At 43.5% G+C, this 19,124-nt stretch overlaps 1 protein-coding gene across 2 annotated transcripts in view; it reads left to right on the top strand.

The window, feature by feature from the left end:
- The window catches only part of SETBP1 (SET binding protein 1), a 298,679-nt gene that overhangs the window by 204,541 nt on the left and 75,014 nt on the right, over window positions 1–19,124 (top strand). For both annotated transcript variants that reach the window (XM_087763711.1, XM_087763713.1), the window contains one exon: window positions 7,326–10,791. In XM_087763711.1, coding sequence (XP_087619837.1) covers window positions 7,326–10,791 — 3,466 coding nt within the window. The remainder of the gene's footprint in view (window positions 1–7,325; window positions 10,792–19,124) is intronic.

The following is a 19,124-nucleotide window of genomic DNA, read 5'->3' on the forward strand; positions in this document are numbered from 1 at the left end:
TTCTCCATATTGACACGATTACACAAATATCTCAGGGAAGACAGAGCTACATAGCAATGGGAGTGACCTCCAGCAGCTTCAGTGAAGATCCTCCTGGTGCGCAAGGTATCTTTGGTGCACAAGACTTGCACCACAGTCTGTGATGTTTGTGTTTGGTGAATGGACACAAACAGGTGATGCTTTGCTTTTAATTAACCCACTCCCAACCCCCGCTGTGTCTTGCTCTCAAGTAGTGCCCCTGCAGCTTCATGTTAATTCCTGCCTCTCTTTCGATGTCTAACGAATGATCCTCACTTCTGTGAGTATGGTGGTGTTTGGGCTTTGTGCTATTGAAGACTCAAGGAGCTGGGGAAGGAGTAAACTCTGGGAGTGATAAATTTGACAAACTGCTCTGGAAAATCACACTTGGTTGGGATGATAATGATGAATTTTATGTTAGTGCCTGCTGACATGTTTTCCATTAGTATTTTAATTGGAAATAAAGCCCCTACCTCAGTTCTGAACCAGATTCAGTGGGGTTTCTCAGAAGACACTTCCAGCAAGTGTCATATGCCAGTTTGTGATCCCTCCTCCCTGGTTAGAGTCACTGAGGACCTAAAGGACTTCCTGAAACCATTTCAGACACTTGCTATTGTGAACTGACCTGACTTGATCACAGGCCCCTCCTATAAACTGATCACATCTCATGTCAGACTGCTCAACCTGTAAGCCATCAGGCCAGAGTTAAGTTCCTCTGCTTGGCATCTTTTATTTACACAGCAATGCTACCCCAGGAAGGCTCAGTGTACTCACCAAAATGCATGAAAGATCTCCAACCTGTAATTCTGATTAGAGTCTTCGAGTGAGCAGTTTGCAGCTGTCCTATTGGGACACAAGAGGAAGTGCTCAATTTTGAGCAAAAGTATGAGCTGAGCCAGGATTATTTATTCATGTGTCAGAGCTGGAAATCTCAGTTTTTTCTTCCTCTCAAAGGGTTTTCTTCTCCAGTAACATTTTTTCATGCATGTCTAGGAAGCAGAAAGTGAAGAGAAAGCTTTTTAAAGAGTAACAACTCACCTGGAGCTTCTCCAGTTTTTAGGAACATCTTGCAAAGGAGAGTGATTTTTCAGAAGGCAGGTGCCCACTGTATTTTCCACTTAACCTCAGTGCCGCCAGATTTATTCATTCAGTCTTGAAAATCTCAGGTTGACCTTTTGCTAGGCATCAAAGGTCTGTTATCAGCATTGGAGTATTTTTGAGTATAAGCTTAAGTTAAAGCAGGTATGAATTCAGGCTTGCCTTTGCTCTGAGCTGGCTCAGGAAGGTCCAGTTTGCATGCAATATCGCTGCCATAGCAGAGTGTTGTGCCTGAGCTAATATCCTTCTCTTCATGGCTTGGAGGCAACACCTGGCGACCCAGCATCTAGCCAACCCAGGTGGCAAGCAGAGCAAATGCTTACATACATCCAAGCAGTCACAGCTTCACCCCATGAATTTCCAATGACATGCCAGCTCCCGGTTGCCAAAATTGCTACCAAAAATGGCTTACAAGTTCCTAGACCACACAGAGGTATTACGCAGTGTTTTGATGAGAATTGTTCTCGCTGGAGAGGCAGGGGTGGCCCTCAGATAAAAGCAAGCACTTCCCAAGACTCTGATTCTAAGTGACATTATTTGTTTAGGAAAGCCTTTCCTCTTTTTCTTTTCTTTTCCTTTTCTTTTTTTTTTAATTTTATTTTTGAGCGTATGAAGAAGATAACAAAGGATGGCATGTCCCCAGAGCACACTCTGATGTGTCACTGTGGATGCCAATCCCCACAGATGCTCCCGATGTTATTAATTTTTAAAACAAACTTGCTGATTGAGGTTCTGACTGCCTTTAAATTGTCTCTACAAGGAGACTGTGTACTAATTAACCCACAGAAACAATCAATGATGTACCTTTTTCAAGTTTCAGGGTGATTAGAATATGAAAATGAAGAGCACAATGGTGCAGATGTTTTAAAATCACACCAGACAGCAATTAGTGACATGGGAACCAGCTGCTTATCTCTCCAGATAAAGCCTCTTAATAGGGAATTACACTCGAGGAGCTATTACACAGATGGATCTGCGAATTATTTAAAGAGGGGGTGTTATAGTATTAACTTTGATTTGCAAGCCAGATTCTTGACAAGCTGTATGTATGTTACCTCCTCAAAAAGGTGCATTTGGAGCAGGGGGGTACCATCCCCTGTAAGCAATCAGATTTTTTTCAGGTGATGGGTTTCTCTAATTGCATATTTTATCATTATTATTATTTTTAGTTACATTCATTTTTATTTGGATTTTTTTCTTATTATTATTATTTTACTAAGCTCTTGATTTGGTTGCTGGCATCTCCTCCCACTTTTTGCTTTGGGACTGGAAGCAGCATGTGGATTTAGAGAGAAGCTCAGGCAAGGGAATGGGGAGGCAGAGTGAAACATCCAGTAGTTAAATGAAAAGAGTCCCTGAGGGATGGATTCTGCTGCTGGGTACTGCTTGCAGAGTAGGGTGCTGCTCATCATGGGACTGATACAGTCTCATCCCCTCAGCTGCAAGGGCCAGAATAAAACTGTTAAGAGGAGTAATCACCTCTGCAGGTGCAGGGTTGCACAGGCCTGGCAAGGCAGGTGTAGACACATAGTCCCACATCCTCTGCTCTCCGGCCAGTGTTCTTCAGTTGCCAGTATACGGGATGTATCCTGCTCATAGGTCTACCCACTGTTGCCAAAGCTGAGGACTGAAACTCATGAGTTTGGCATTAAAATTGTATACTACTAATAAGAGGATTCGAGCTTTATTTTTTTAGTCTAAGGTTTAGCATGTGCTGGATCATGTTGCTCAAACTTCTTTGCAGTTATGAAAACCATTAGCTTCTTTATGTGTATTTTATTTTCTTTAAAGGAGAGATAGGATTATTACCTACTAAGCACATCCAGTAAACTGAATATCAAGAGAAATATTGACCAAGTCTGGTGAGATGTGATAAAATTGCATGGGTTAAGTTACGCTTCTACTTTCACAAAAGAAGGAGCAGACTCCCAGTGCAGAATAGCTAGCTGCTGAAGAAAATCCCATTTAATGAAAGGGCGAACGACAAATAGAGGCAGGCCCTGAAGTCTGAAGTATTTTTAGGGTCTCATAAACCAAAAAGTAAATAAAGGTGAATCTTTCTGTTTTCATGAAAAAGCCCACTATTCTTGATGCCGGTCTCGGCCATACTGCCATAGGAACTCTATTCAAGTCAACAGCCCCTTGCCAAGACCTATGGAGCTGCAGTATATTGCATGCTTACTGACTAATAAAGTAATGAATTTGTGTGAAAGGCATCAAGATACAGGTTTCTGAAGAGCCCTGTTTGCCCTCAACCTACTGACGGCTCTGGCATCCTCTACTAGCTCAGCAGAGGCTTAGGTTAGCTGAGCTTGGGCTTGTTGGCTTCTTAGGGTGGTGCTCACCCAGAAGGGAAAATTGAAGCCTAAACATTAGGACCAATGGGATCAGACAGCAACCCAGATGGATACATGGGAAATAAAATACACTTGGCTGCATTACTTTCACCTGATTTAGTAGTGCTTTTAGGTAAACAGTCGCCACATATCCATTGCAGCCCCTGAAACCCAACCTGCTGCAGCCAAATGATCTCTGGTTGCTGGGCTGCAGAAGAATTATTTTGGGGTGATATGGACGTATCTGGCAAGGGAGAGCGAATAGTAACTGTTATGCTGGAAGAAGTTGCATGAGGAAGCCCAGTGGACTGTTATGTGCTTGGGCAGATATATAGTTTTGACATCCCGCTTAGGAAATTGAGTCCCCTGATCCTGCAGACTGGTCATTTTTTGAAGGCCTGTTGAAATCAAGAGTGCTTATCCGTGTGATTAAATGCCTCCAGAGTTGGCACTTTTGATGACATAGGCATATCTTTCTCATGAATTGTAAAATAGATGTGGTGGCCTGTGGTGCTGGAGTAATGACAAGGCTATCATTAGGGATATGTTGGAAGTTGCATCATCATTTTATAATGTGCAGGCCAAGGAAATGAGGCTGGAGGAGCCAAGCGATATATCAGACTCATCACTGATATATAGCTGGCTTCTCAGTTCTGAGCCCTTATTAACTGTCTTAAAATATAGATCAGTGATTATTGCTCCTTTTAAACTAGAGATCTCTCTGCATGTGGTGGACTTGGAGGGACCAGGATGTTGCCAGCGTGTGATGTTTTCACGCACTGCTGTGACTGTCTTTTTTTTCCCCCTTTCCAAATGATATTTTTCAGGTCATTTAGTTTCACAGCTCAGCATTTTGGAAATAATGTGGGTGTAAGGAGTTGCATTGATTGCAGCCATAAGGTCAGGATCTGTACAGAAACAGCCTTGGTGCAGGGCCTGGGGGCTAAGAGAGGGCTCAGCCCATCATTTCCAGGTCTTTTCCAAGCCACAAATCATGGTACCACAGGAAGATGATGTTTCATGTGAGGCTTGGGTGGAGGGCACCCACCTCCAGCCCACTGGGACCTCACCAGGGGATGGCCACCTCCCGCACACCTCCTCATGCCCAGCTGACAGCACACCCAGTCTGGTGGCCTGGGGGGCAGGAGAAGCCACAAATGGCTGAGGTGAAATGAAGCTCAGCAGCTTTCTGATCAGTTTTAAAAAATTAAAATAAAAACAAACTATCATGCTTCAGTGCCAGTGCTGCTGATTTCCTTTCGACCCCTCCCTGGCCTCATCCCAAGGACATGGATGCGGGTGGGCTCCATTTTCTGAAGGAGGGCATCAGCAGCATGGGTCGTGGCCTCTGCATGCTGTGTGGCTCGCATGTGGGAGGCCGCTACGAGGAGGAGGAGGAGGAGGAACTGATTCATTCCCCAAGGGCTGTTTATGCTTTCAGCTCTTTTCTCAGGCTGAAGAAACCGGGTGTCGCTCGCCCGTGACATCTGCAGCTCCACCGCAGCTGCGTTCTTTCATTTTCTCACTCCACAATTCCTGGAAATCTCTGCTTTCCCTGAGCATGGCTGGTCCACATGCACAACAGCTGAACTGTCCACAGGATTTAAGAGTCCCTGATTACCCCTCAGACGATGGACCAGAACAGCTTCATTGTTATTGCCTGTTCTAGAAAGGCCACATGCCCATTTTTATATGCACATGAAGGATATCTCAACATCAATTTGCCAATAACATATATGTTTACTGGTCACTAAATAATGCACCATGGGCTTAGGGGTGTTTAGCAGTTTTCAAATCCCTCTGAAGTTGCTCAGAACTGGAGACTCTCCGCTTCCCAGCTCAAAACTCTCTTATGCTGACAGCCTCCTTGCCCCAAAACCTCTGTTGCAAACACCCTGAATGGGGATCTAACATAATGCTGCTGATGATAGAAACTTAATTATAACAGGGTGTTTGCAGAAACACGAGACACTTAGCAGTTGTTTTCCATTGTTCTTTGCTTGGTTACACATTCAATTTAAGTCTCTCATCATTTATTTGGCATTTGGAATGGTGTCATTACTGTTTGGTAAGAACAGTTGTTTGCGGTACTAGGTGTACGAAATCAGTTGCACAGTTTGATCCAGAGCTTTACGAAAAAAGCTCCTAAGTGTAATAGGAGAAAACGAATGGTTAGAAGAGGTCAGCTGATGAAAGTAAAAAAAAAATTTTTTTTTTTATTTAAGAGACTTTTCAAAAGGCTACAGCTGTACCAAACGTAATTCCTTTAGCTGGAGGAGGCCCACCAAGAAAAAAAATTTAGCCATTCTTCTGCTCTGTAACAGTCTTCAGCATAATTCTGCCCTTATTGTAACCTCTGTGGCTTGAAGACCTGCTGTCAGATTAGAAATCATATTGAAAATATCCCTTATCAACATTTCAAATAGCAGATTATTAAAATGGAAAGGGAGTAATGCAAATCTTGAACCTGCCAAGTGTGCCTCACACACTCGATGCTATGCATATGATTTTAAGGCTGGAAGAGTGGGCTAACAAGAACCTTATGTAGTTTAACAAGGACAAGTGTAAGGTCTTGCACCAGGGAAAACATAACCCAGGAGTGCAGCTCAGACTGGGATCCACCTGGCTAGAGAGCAGCTCCGTGGAAAGGGACCTGGGGGTCCTGGTGGACAGGAAGCTCAACATGAGTGAACAGTGTGCTGCTGCGCCAAGAAGACCAATAGGATGCTGGGCTGCATCAAAAAGGGCATCACCAGCAGAGATAAAGAAATCATTATCCCACTCTACTCAGCACTTATCAGGCCACACCTGGAATACTGTGTACAGTTCTGGTCCCCGTTATACAAAAAAGATGTGGACAGGCTGGAGGGGGTCCAGAGAAGGGCCATCAAGATGATCAAGGGTCTGAGAAGCCTGCCATATGAGGATAGGCTGAGAGAGCTGGGTTTGTTCAGGCTTAAGAAAAGGAGGCTTAGAGGTGATCTCATCACCATGTACCAGTACTTAAAGGGGAGCTACAAAGAAGATGAAGACTCCCTTTTTACAAGGAGTCACATGGTGACGACAAGGGGTAATGGGTACAAGTTACTCCCAGGGAGATTCCGATTGGACACGAGAGGTAAATTTTTCACAATGAGAATAGTCAATCATTGGAATAATCTCCCCAGGGAAGTGGTTGACTCCGCTATGCTGAACACGTTTAAGACTCAGCTGGACATGGTGCTGGGCCATCTCATCTAGATTGTGCTAGAAAGATTGGACCAGATGATCCTCAAGGTCCCTTCCAACTTGGTATTCTATGATTCTATGATTAAGCACTAGTTTGTGGGGATGACTTATATGTGGAAATTTAAGCAAGTAAATATTTGCAGATTCTGGCTTCCTAGGCAATTGGACCCATGGGTTTTCCTCTTGTTTGTTACAACTTCTGAGATAATTTTGCATTTTTCTTGTTTACAACAATGAGCTTAATTTCTGTTGTTGAGCATCAAGTTCTGTGAGGGATTATTTTTTAGGAAAAAGGGATTCTCACCAGGAGGCTGAGTTGCACCATTCATCCATTGAAAGGAAATATTTTACTTGTGTTTTAAATTAAAAATCAATAGAATATGTTTCCTTAGCGATTTAGCATTTATAGAAATATTTCCATTGTTTTTAGAGTGGGAAAACAAAACAAAACTTGTTTACAATGCATGAATCTAAATGCAAATTTGGCTCAAGTATAAGAAGACTTTATAAAGACTCCTAGCACTTACAAGACATTGGTTAAGAAGAGTTGTCATTCACTGTACAAATAAAGAGCTGCAACCAGGGGTTATGAATTTACTGCTAAACTAATTTTTTTTTTGCTATTTATTTTCTGCTACCTTCTAGGTTTATGACAAGCCACAAAAACATTCTGCTCTGCACTATGATACGGGCCTCCAACAAGACTTCACCAGTGACACCTTAAAATCAAAGCACCAGCAGAAAAGTAGCAACCAGCACCATCTTGACTGGTCAGCGAGCTCTGATACTGGATCCGCTTCTCAAAGTTGCTTCATCAACACAGAACCCAGTCGAGAAGCAGTTAGTGCCACCAAGGTCTCCACTCCGGAGCCAGGAGTTTCCTTCAGCAAATCCCAAGCAAAGAAGTCCTGCACCAGCAGCACATGGGGGCAGCTGTTGGCCAGTAGTAAAGAGCTTGCCATTTGCAGTGCAGTCCCATCACCCAACAACATCAGTGCAGTCGCCCAACCGAGCAGTGCCTCTGAGTGCAATGGGCTTTTGCCTCTCAGTGATCAAGAGGGAGATATGCAGCTGGAGGCCCCTGATCAGCCCACCGGGAGTACAAAGAAGTCGTCCAGCAAAAAGGACTTGATGAGTCAAACTATCCAAACCGCAGACATCGAATGGGTGAAGAGTGCTCAGAAAGCATTTGACAGCAAATCCCATGACAGCATGGAAGGGAAAAAGGAGTCTTACTCAATGGACAGTGTGTTGGATACATCACCCTCGAAGCAGAATCCCACTTCTGCTAGCAGTTGTGAAAGTGACACCAGTCACGTACGAATTACTATCCCAATAAAGTCTCCGACAACAGACACATCTGGCCACAAAAGGAAAAAAAGGCAATCCACAAAATCTTCCATAGAGAAAACTATCCAGGAGAAAAGCCTGCCTTCTGGACTTGCTATGAGCAGTGAAGTAGCAAACAGAACTAGCTCTCAACCAGAGGGGAGTAAAAAAGATCTTCGAGCCACAAAGCCAGGGAAAGTGATTGAAAATGAGTCCCCCTTAGTAGCTATTGACAGCAGTGTGCTCACTGACAAAGCTTCCCCCAACAGTGCCACCAGACTCAGAAAATCTGTAGCTGTGACATCCACTCTTCTACCCACTGATCTTCCCACAGCTGGCAAATTGTCTGAGGTCCAGCACCCCAAACACGCAGCTAAGCGGCGATGGACCTGCAGCAAACCTAAATCTATCCTTCGGGAGACCTCCATGACAACATCTGAGAAGCTGATGGTGGAGCCTCCTTCAGCCTATCCCATCACACCATCCAGCCCTCTGTATACCAATACAGACAGTCTTACTGTGATCACACCTGTTAAGAAAAAAAGAGGACGACCAAAGAAACAGCCTTTGCTCACTGTTGAAACCATTCATGAGGGAACCTCCACCAGCCCAGTGAGTCCAATCAATCGCGAATTTCCAGGAACGAAGAAAAGGAAGAGGAGACGGAATCTGGCCAAGTTGGCCCACATGGTCCCAGGAGAGGACAAGTCCATCAATGAACTCAAGTTTCACAAAAAGGTCGGAAAGCTTGGGGTCTTGGATAAGAAGACTATCAAGACCATTAATAAAATGAAGACCCTCAAGAGGAAGAATATTCTTAATCAGATCTTGTCCTCCTGCTCCAGCAGCATAGCTCTGAAAGCAAAAGTCCAGCCACCGTCTAGTGCTGGGCCAACCACTATTGATACCAGATTAGGGAAGCAGATCAATGTCAGCAAGAGGGGGACTATCTACATTGGTAAAAAACGGGGCAGAAAGCCAAGAGCAGAGCTGCAGCCTCAGCCAGAAGAACCTAAGACAGCCATCAAGCACTCAAGGCCTGTTTCCAGCCAGCCAGAAAACCCAGCAGTGCCTTCCAACCTGCAGTCACTTGTGGCATCGTCACCAGCAGCTATTCATCCGCTTTCAACACAGTTAGTGGGGACTAACGGCAACCTTAGTCCTGCAAGCACTGAAACAAATTTTTCAGAGTTAAAAACTATGCCAAATCTTCAACCTATCAGTGCTCTTCCTACAAAGACCCAGAAAGGAATGCACAGTGGAACTTGGAAGCTGTCTCCACCCAGGTTAATGGCTAATTCACCTTCCCACCTCTGTGAAATAGGTTCTCTGAAAGAAGTCACGCTGTCGCCGGTGAGTGAGTCTCACAGCGAGGAAACCATACCGAGCGACAGTGGGATAGGTACAGACAACAACAGCACTTCTGACCAAGCAGAGAAAAGCTCAGAATCCCGCCGGAGATACTCCTTTGATTTCTGCACCCTGGACAATCCAGAAGCTATCCCATCTGACACCAGCACAAAGAACAGGCATGGTCACCGGCAGAAACATCTCATTGTGGATAACTTTCTCTCTCATGAGAGTATTAAAAAGCCAAAGCACAAGAGGAAAAGGAAAAGCCTGCAGAACAGAGATGACCTCCAGTTTCTGGCAGACCTTGAGGAACTCATCAATAAGTTTCAAGTGTTCAGGATTTCCCATAGAAGTTACACATTTTATCATGAAAATCCATATCCCAGCATCTTCAGGATTAATTTTGATCACTACTATCCTGTGCCATATATCCAGTATGACCCATTGCTCTATCTTCGCAGGACCTCTGACATGAAGTCTAAGAAAAAGCGTGGTAGACCTGCCAAAACCAATGACACCATGACAAAGGTGCCTTTTTTACAAGGGTTTGGTTACCCTATTCCCAGTGGGAGTTACTATGCACCCTATGGAATGCCTTACACATCAATGCCTATGATGAATCTTGGTTACTATGGTCAGTATCCAGCTCCTTTGTACCTGTCTCACACGCTCGGAGCGGCTTCCCCATTTATGAGACCTACCGTGCCCCCACCCCAATTCCATGCAAGCTCTCATATGAAGATGTCCACCACTGCCAAGCATAAAGCGAAACACGGAGTACACCTACAAACACCTGTGGGAATGGGCCTTGGAGACATGCAGTCCTCTTTGGCTCCTCCAAAGGTTGGAGGAACAAGCCTTTCAAGTGGCCGACTTCACAAAAGGAAACACAAACATAAGCACAAGCATAAGGATGAGCGGATATTGGGGACACATGAAGATCTGAGTGGTCTCTTTGCTAGCAAGTCCACTGGCTTCTCCAGCCATGCGATCAATGAAAGGCTAAGTGGCTCAGATAAAGACCTTTCCTTGCTCAATGAGAAAAGCAAACATAAGGAGAAGCAGAAGCACCAGCATTGTGAAACCGGACACAAAAGCTCAAAGAGTAACTTTGAAGTGGATACGCTGTCTACGTTATCACTTTCTGATGCCCAGCAGTGGACGCAGAGTAAAGATAAAAGTGACTCAAGCAATGATCCCATTGACTCTTGCACAAAGAGATACTCTGGTAATACTGAGAGTAATGGAAGGTCAGAGTCCCTGGACATGTTTGGTGAAATGAATTCCTCGAGTGAGAAGCGGGACAACGATGCAAGTGGGAATAAAAGAAGAAGCTTTGAAGGGTTTGGAACTTACAGGGAAAAAGACATTCAGCCCTTCAGGACAAATAGGAAGGACAGAAGTACTTATGATTCTTCAGCCTCTTCAGGTAAGCTCTGCTTTATTCTATTTTACCTTACTGCATTTAAATTTTAATGCTGAACAAAGAGGGACTTGCCATTTACAGCAATATGTTTATGACCCAATATCTTCCCTGGCTTTTTGTAATTGACTCCCATTCTGCATCCAGACTTTGGGGAGATTGACAAGAAAGTGAGCCACGCATTAAGCCGAAACCTTTAAAAATCTTCGAGTTGTTGCACAGCATTCTTAAAAATATTTGTCCTGCCTTTTCCTATTTCTCATAGCTTGTTGCACTTCCTCCAAAAATCTCACCATTGCATTCCACAGCAGCAACAATTATAATACCTGTTATCAAGGTAGGCATCCCTCTTATTGGTGTCAAATGTCATGGGGTAGTAGTCATTGCCCAGCCTTTGGGACAACAGCTATGGTACTGATCAGAGAGTCTCTGCTCTGGCCCACAAAGTGTACAAAAGCCATTTGTTGATGGGATGGACCTGACACGTGGGAAGTTGTGGAGCTGGGTCGTTGTCCCATGACTGGTGTGGTGTACTGCTGATCCAGAGGGACCCATCACGGTGATAGCTGGGCTGAATATATGGAGACCCTGGGTACAATCCTAGTGTAAATCTGTCACTTCCAGTTGGCAGGTGTCATGTAAAGTAATTATCCTGAGCATTGAGTGGCTGTGGGAAGGGACTGGTGTCATGGAAACAATAAACCCTAGCTGATTGAAGAGTTTTAGGACTCATGACTTGGGAATATAAGCTGCGTAGATGACAAGGGAGGAAGCTCCTTTCAGCTGCTAGGACATCTGTTCCTCTCTTGCAGAGGGGGGAAAAAAATGGAATCTGAATCTTGTTTGAGAGAGTGAATTGTACTTTTTGATAAGGAGCTGCTTTTGTGATGACACAGAGGCAGGTGTTTTGCTGCAATATAAATGGATTTAGCTTGGGAGCAAGCCCAGAGCTCCTGCACCATCAGATATTTATCACAAAGCAGATTTCACACTTAGTTCTGGAAAAGGGTGAGCTTTACTAAACCAACCAGTGGTGGATGAAATTCTGATGTGCTAAAAAAGACCTTCAAAGAAACGTAATTCATAGCTTCCAAAATGAAAAGAGAATCAGCTGAGAACACAGAGGGAGCAGAGAATTTGTATAACCTGCCAATGTAAGGCTCTTTAGTTTTTTATTGACTTGTAAATGATTGAGAGCCAAAGATTGCTCATGTTTAAGCCACCTAGACATTTCCATTTCCTTCACTGAGACCAGGATCTGGACTATAGCAATGAAAAGCAGTCTAAAATGAGAGCTTATCCCATGAAAACATTCCCATTCATGATATCGTATTATATCAGTCCAATTGTGATACCGAGAAATGAGACACCCAGAAATACTGGAAAAGAGACTGAATTCAGTCACTGGTTAAGTCAGTGCCTGACAAAGCACTGACAATGCCTGACAAAGAACAAAATTATTCTCCACCAAGTGCTGCAGTGGCTATTGCATTAAGGAAGTTGTGTCCTAGCAAACAAAGGTTAAAAATCTTTAAAATTTTTAACAAGGCTATTTCTCAGTGTTTTAGTGGAAGTTACTGATTTCACAGTTTGGTAACAGTTGGATTTGTAGCCTTTTTTCTTTCTGAAGAGAAGATGTTTGCTAAGCATGTACTTTCCAATTGAATATATTTCACTTAGGTGAAGCAAAATGTCAAGAGAAAATTCTCAGCACTGCTGAACCCAAATGAGTTTCCAAAGTAGGGCCATGATCCCCACCAGGCTGACTTAGAAATAGAATTGGCAAAGAAAAAGTCCATTTCATGTTATTTTCCTTTAGTTTATTGTCCATGACAATAAAAATGTAAGATGGAGTGGTAGAACTTGCAGTAGGAGCTTCACCAGATTTGCTGTTTAAACTTTTAAAACTGGTTCTCATTTAAACTAAAATTATTATTTTTATTTATTTTTACTTTTCATGATTACAGCTGCACATTGTTCCCCATGACCTAATCCATCAAGTCACAGATTATGAACTGGTTTCTTCATTGTCAAGCTATTATTTAGATGGAAAAATCATCAGCAGTTACCTAAGCATAGCCAGCTAACCAGAGCCATACCTTGCACTACAAGGAAAAATACTAAAAAATAGCTCTGCCAAGAAAGGCCTGGAGCCAAGACTGCTCATTAAAGCCTAGGAACATCTGTCTGCTTATGACTGTCTAAGATCTCAGTGCAACTTTTTTTCCTCTCTGTGTTTCACCTTCACTGGGATTCCCAACAGAGGTCCACACTTGAGTCTAGCCATAACCATTAACTGGTTCCCACTGAGGAGGGATTAAATTTTTCCATGATAACCTTGACCTTCTTTTTCCTAATTCACCTTGCATTTCCCTGAGGTGGCTCAACAGTGATTGACTAATCATTAAAATAAAAGGTAAAAGAAAAAAAAGCCCTATGAGAACATATATCTCTGTTTCAGGAGATGATTTCCATAGCCTGATTGCTCTTGCCATTCAGTATTTATAATCTTTCACAATATAAAAATAATATATACCAGAGATAAGAGTAGACATCCTGAATATTCAGATGAAAGTTGAAAATAGATTTATATCACAATTTCAGTGTTATCTTTACTGCATGGACATTTTGGCATGCTCAGTAATGCCATTTGCAACTTCATTGTATGTTGCTGGAGATGAAATATGGAGCAAAAACCACCCACGCTTGGTAGAGATATCTGTGATAAGAGTTATGAGAGAATCATTTAGTGCTCTTTGGCATTCAGGCATTGCAGTTTGTTTCAGTATAGCGTGTTGGTGCAGGTGCCAACTGTTGTTATTTTTATTATTATCATCTGTGTTGTAACAGCACTTAGCCATTTCTGAAAAGTTCAGTGTTCCCTAGTGCTATATAGTGGTCATGCATATGGTAAAAAACAGTCCTGCCATATAACCTTAAAGCCTATGTATGATTTTACAATCTAGAAAGATTAGGATGTCAAGGGAAGAGTTGTCCCTCTTACTTTCTGGAGGAGCTGGTTGCAGTCCTGGCACAAGAAATCTGTACCAAGAGTGAAGGGTCCCATTGAGGGAGTTCCACCAGCCACCTTGGTTGGCCACAGTAAACGTCCATTCCCTGTACTGCACCAGCTTGAACTATCACTGGCCATTCATTAGTGGGGACCTTGTGAGCTTTGACTCATTTTATGTCTCTCAGGACCTCTTGGGATTAAACATGCAATGCATGGCACTAATGGGAATAAACGTGTTAATGCATATGGCTATTCTCCCAGTGCACTGCCTGTTTCTCCACCATTGTTCTAAAGAAAATACAGTCCTTTCTGTAAACACTAATTAATAACTCTTTCCACCTTCCTTCCTATCCACTCCCCATGACCTTTTGCTTCCTGCTGTATTTTTCTGAAATTGTTATTTTTGTAAGATTCCTTGTGCTCACCTAACCCTCCTGCATTTAGAAAGACTAATTAATCAAAACTAATTAAACTCTGCTTTCTTGTTTGGCTGATGAAGAAGACTAGTCCAGTGGCATTAGTCTGGCTTATAGGCAAGGATACAGCAGAAGGTGTCTCAGATCCTGCCTTACCACAGTCAGATTCTCACTTAGGCATATCCTAAACTGAACTTTCAAGTTGTGTGCACCAAGCATTGACTGAGTTGACTCTCTCCTTCCACTCCCCGCAGCCAGAGGTACACCTCATGCATTTGCAAAAATTTGTTGGGGCCCCTCTGGCACTCTGTGACCTGAGGCACTTGTGCACAGCTGGATGGCTGATTCTTTTATCTGCTCTCCAGTAGTTACTAAAGCCCCAGGTGAGGGACCCAGGGAGAGGCCACAGATTGGTGCCACAGCTGGGCTGGGGAGACTGAGAGCAGAGCTGTATTTTAAAGAGGTCCTCATAGCAAACTCCACATCTCCTTGTCATGTGTCTGCCTGCTTTGCTTTCATACGTGATGCTGAAGAAGAAACTTGCATTTCTGATGAGCAGTCTTGATGCCATAGCTTGTGCCTTGGAAAAAAGCAGGAATGATTACCTCTTCCCTGTTTCCTTAGGCAGGCAAATGAGGAAAAGCATATTTAACTTTTTAAGATGTATAGATAAGATGGCAATTTGTGTATACAACCTGTCTGATTATGTCCTAGTTACAATCATTGCAGGCCAGGAATGCCCCTGTACTCGGCACTGGTGAGGCCCCACCTTGAGTACTGTGTTCAGTTTTGGGCCCCTCACTACAAGAGGGACACTGAGGTGCTGGAGTGTGTCCAGAGGAGGTCAATGAAGTTGGTGAAGGGTCTAGAGCACAAGTCTTACAAGGAGCAGCTGAGGGAGCTGGGGTTGTTTAGTTTGGAGAAGAGGCTGAGGGGAGACCTTATCGTTCTCTACAACTACCTGAAAGGAGGCTGTAGCGAGATGGGGGTCGGTCTCTCCTCCCTAGTAACAAGTGATAGGATGAGAGGAAATGGCCTCAAGCTGCGCCAGGGGAGGTTTAGGTTGGATATTAGGAAAAACTTCTTCACCGAAAGGGTAGTCAGGCACTGGAACAGGCTGCCCCGGGAAGTGGTTGAGTCTCCATCCCTTGAGATATTTAAAAGAAGGGTACATGTGGTGCTTGAGGACATGGTTTAGCGGTGGCCTTGGTAGTGGTAGGTTAATGGTTGGACTCGATGATCTTAAGGGTCTTTTCCAACCTTAATGATTCTATGATTCTATATAGCTGGGAGTGAAGCAGAGGTCAAAAGTCACTATATGCAGAACTGCATTTGTGCTTTTCTTTGTAGTGAGATTAATCAAGGTCTATGCTACTTTACGCTCACAGTATTTCTACTTCTTTTTTTTTTTTTAAACAATGACTATACAAGCAAAGATTGCCTTGCTTGCATATTGGGCATCATGGCTCAAAGATCAGCTAGTAAGTGCATGGATTTCATCAGATATAGCACAGACACCATGCACAGTAAATTTACAGGAATGTAAAGCTAATCATATGCAGCTATTAAGAAGGTAGTAATCATCAGTCTCTGAATGCTGGATAGTTAGCATGACAAACATGCTTAACAAATTAATCCTTAACTTACCCACAAGCCTCCCCATGCCTTCCCTCCTAAATGCCCACCAGTGCCACAAGCTGAATTTCTTCTGATTTGACCTTTCCTCCTCAACTAGTCTGTATGGTGCTGGTTTACCTCTGAAGGAATCAGTATCAGCTTTAGATGGAGGATGGGCATCACACAGTGAGTAGTGTTTGGTCCTATGACTTGAGTGGGAGAAGAGGGGCTGTGTCATGCATATGTACATATGCAAGTCATGCTTATTAAATGCATGACTGTATGTTATATTTGTTTAAAGTTGTTTTCCAACATCTTTATCTTAAAAGTGCCCTTGTTCCTGTTAAAAAGCCTTACATTGGGTGATTAAACTTCCAAAGGGAGAGTAGGAGGAATACTGGAGGAAGGGAGAAGTGACAATTAAACGAATGAACAGCATTCATCTGATGTCAGTAAAAACACACATATAAGTAACCATGCTCTGCTGAGGAGTGTCATTTATCCAGATGAGATTTCTTCCCTGACAAAACTCCCCTCCACGGCTCAGTTTCCTGCTGGAATGGGCTGTTGCCACACAGTACAGAATAAATCTCTGGTTCATCCTTTCTCAGAAGTCAAATGCATTAGTGTGATTTAAAGCAGGACTTGCTGTGAGCAAAAACAAACATGGTGAAATATTGGCAAAGCCACCATGAGTTTTGTTTTGGTTTGAGGGGGGTGTTGTTTGGGATTTTTTTAAGAAACAGCATATGCAGTTCTGGGCTATTGTCACGAAGCCCCAATCAGCCACACTTTTACAGCAAAAAAGGATCTATGTTTCAGTAGCTGGTTCTTCTTTGTTGTATTTGTTCTTCTGAATGTATATGGAAGACAGGCAAATAGGGTTAGACAACTGCCTTATTAATCAAACTTTGCTGATTTTTGTATAATAATACTTTCCACTAATATTTTTTTTTATAGCTCCAGAATCACAGAGTTGGTTCATTATTCTGCAGTGAATGCATTATTTCAGCAATAGGGGAAACAATGGTCCAACACTATATTTGATGAATATTTTCTCACCTCACCAGCTTAGAGACATAAAATGAATGCCTGTATGGGCTGGGTCTTGCATATAGACTCACAGATGCACCTTTACATACTGGAACAAGGGAGGAGAAGTGACAATCAGGTGATGAATGAAGTTTGTTAGAAATCAATTCAAACATACATATAAGCCACCTTGCTTTCTTCAGTAGTGGTATTTGACTCAATGGGACCTAGGTGTAACATGGCATTATGTGCACAAATGCAGAGGCAGGCTGATGCACGGTCCAGGGTTCGGAGACCCATCTTCCATATCATAGTTTTCTCATGTGACTGCAGAAATGTGTCTAAATTGCAGTAAACCTCAGTGTCTGTCTGGGAAAAGGGGATAAAAGCAGTTTCCTGCTGTACAGAGCCACAGTGAGGTCTGATACACAGCGATGCCCAGCAAATGCAGCGTGGGAGCAGTGACATTGCTTGAAACGGATGGAAGAAAAGCCAGACATGAACTTTACTTGATGAGGATGTATGGAGTATTAGTCACCCTCCCTTTCCCCAGCTCTGCCTCTGCTGTGGTTTCCTCTGACACCCCAGGCTCCTACATGACTTCAAGCAGCTGCAACAGTTTTCCAGCCCCCAGTGTCAGTGGGGGGGTTGTGCCCTCCCCCTGCGTCCTGTGGTGAGGGACAGGCACTGTGCAGTTACAGGCTGAGTGTTTGTACCATCTGGCCCATAAAAGTTAGCATCGGAGCTTTACAAAATACCATTATTTGTAAATACAATTACATTCACCAAAACAGCTGTTTGGGCCCCTGAATGCTTAGGAGTACAACCAAAACTATTGAAATGACCACCAAAAGCATTATCCGCCCCCCCTTAGGATAAACGTCCTTCTTGTTGTTTTCACTAAGTCTTCGGCCAGTCCTGGGGAGAGGAGGCTAAGCTAGCATGACTGTTACTCCATTCTGCCCGCTGCGTTTCCTAGAGGAATGGGCTGTTGAGGGAAAACAAAAATGATGGGGAAAGCAAGTCAAAGCTTTCCTTGAAAGTGTTTTGACCAAGGCATTTGAAATACAGTGAGTTTTTTTGTTGCTGTTTTAATGCTACTGCTTGCTTACTGTGTTGCTTCCAATGTTTGCACTGACCAAGAAGAGAAGAAACAAGAGAGAAGCTGGAGTGGGAGAGGGAGCTGGAGTATTTACCACCCAACCAATCTTTTATTTCCTCTCTTAATGTTTATTGTGCTGCCTGAGGCTCAGTACAAAGTCTTTTGGACCGGCGATGAATTAATCAAATTAAATGCTGTGACCCCTTTGCTTTTTGGGAGTGTTACAAGCATCCCAGCACCCTGCCTAATTTCTGCCTCTTACTTTGCTCTCTGTCCAACAGTCAAGCGGTTCTTCCTTCACAACTTGGCAGCTCCCAGCTACTCATCTTCACTCTTTCTGGTCAATGCCAGAATGTCTTGTTTGAAGTTTTTATTTAGACAACTGCTGGTTTATGGAGTTGTGCAGAGTCCACGTTGGGTGTGCAGCAGCTTCATGTCAGAGACAATTGGCTTCTGCTGGGCTATTTGCTTTAAAAGGCAATAAAGAATCACGGCCGGATTCTCATCTGGGCCCAGCATAAATCAAGTGTCTTCCCATTGAAATTGGTGAGGTTGACTTCTGGAGTGAAGTTTCTGTCGAGGCAAAAAGAGGTTGTGAGGCTGGGAAGTCCCGTCCATGGCTTCTGCAGGGGCGCGCCGGACTCCTTGCGTCTGTGCTCTACCTGCCGGGTGCCAAAAACAGTCTTGGTTCAGCATTTGTAGAGATTTTCTTAGCTTGGAGGAAGAGGGTGGGTTAAGATTTTGACAGTGCGCAGTCTGGATACTTGTGGAAGTGGCAGTTTAAGAAGAGTTAGAAGGAAAAGTGTGTGCTATAGCTCTGGACTATACACAATATAATTTCTTACTCAAAGACACTGATAATCTAGGTACAAGGTGAGAAATTTGCTCAGATGCATGGAGGAAGTAAAATGAAGCAATGGCTGTATCTTTACTATCAACCTGCTGGTCACTGTGACTCAGAGCTGAGCATAGGAAGAGCTGAGCTCAAGATATCCGCCGGTGAGTGGGATCGTAAAGCACTCAGGGCAACCTGTGTCCTATCCAACCCAACTGCAAAAGTGAGAGTTGGGGTCTGTGACCTCCAGAGCATTATCTGAGGTAGCTTCTCCATTCCCACTGCCTACCGAGAGTTTTATGTTCATGCATCACAGCAAAAGAA

The sequence above is a fragment of the Nipponia nippon genome, unplaced genomic scaffold (assembly GCF_047370975.1).
Source record: "Nipponia nippon isolate SJK-2023a ecotype South Korea unplaced genomic scaffold, ASM4737097v1 scaffold_29, whole genome shotgun sequence".
Classification (NCBI taxonomy): domain Eukaryota; kingdom Metazoa; phylum Chordata; class Aves; order Pelecaniformes; family Threskiornithidae; genus Nipponia; species Nipponia nippon.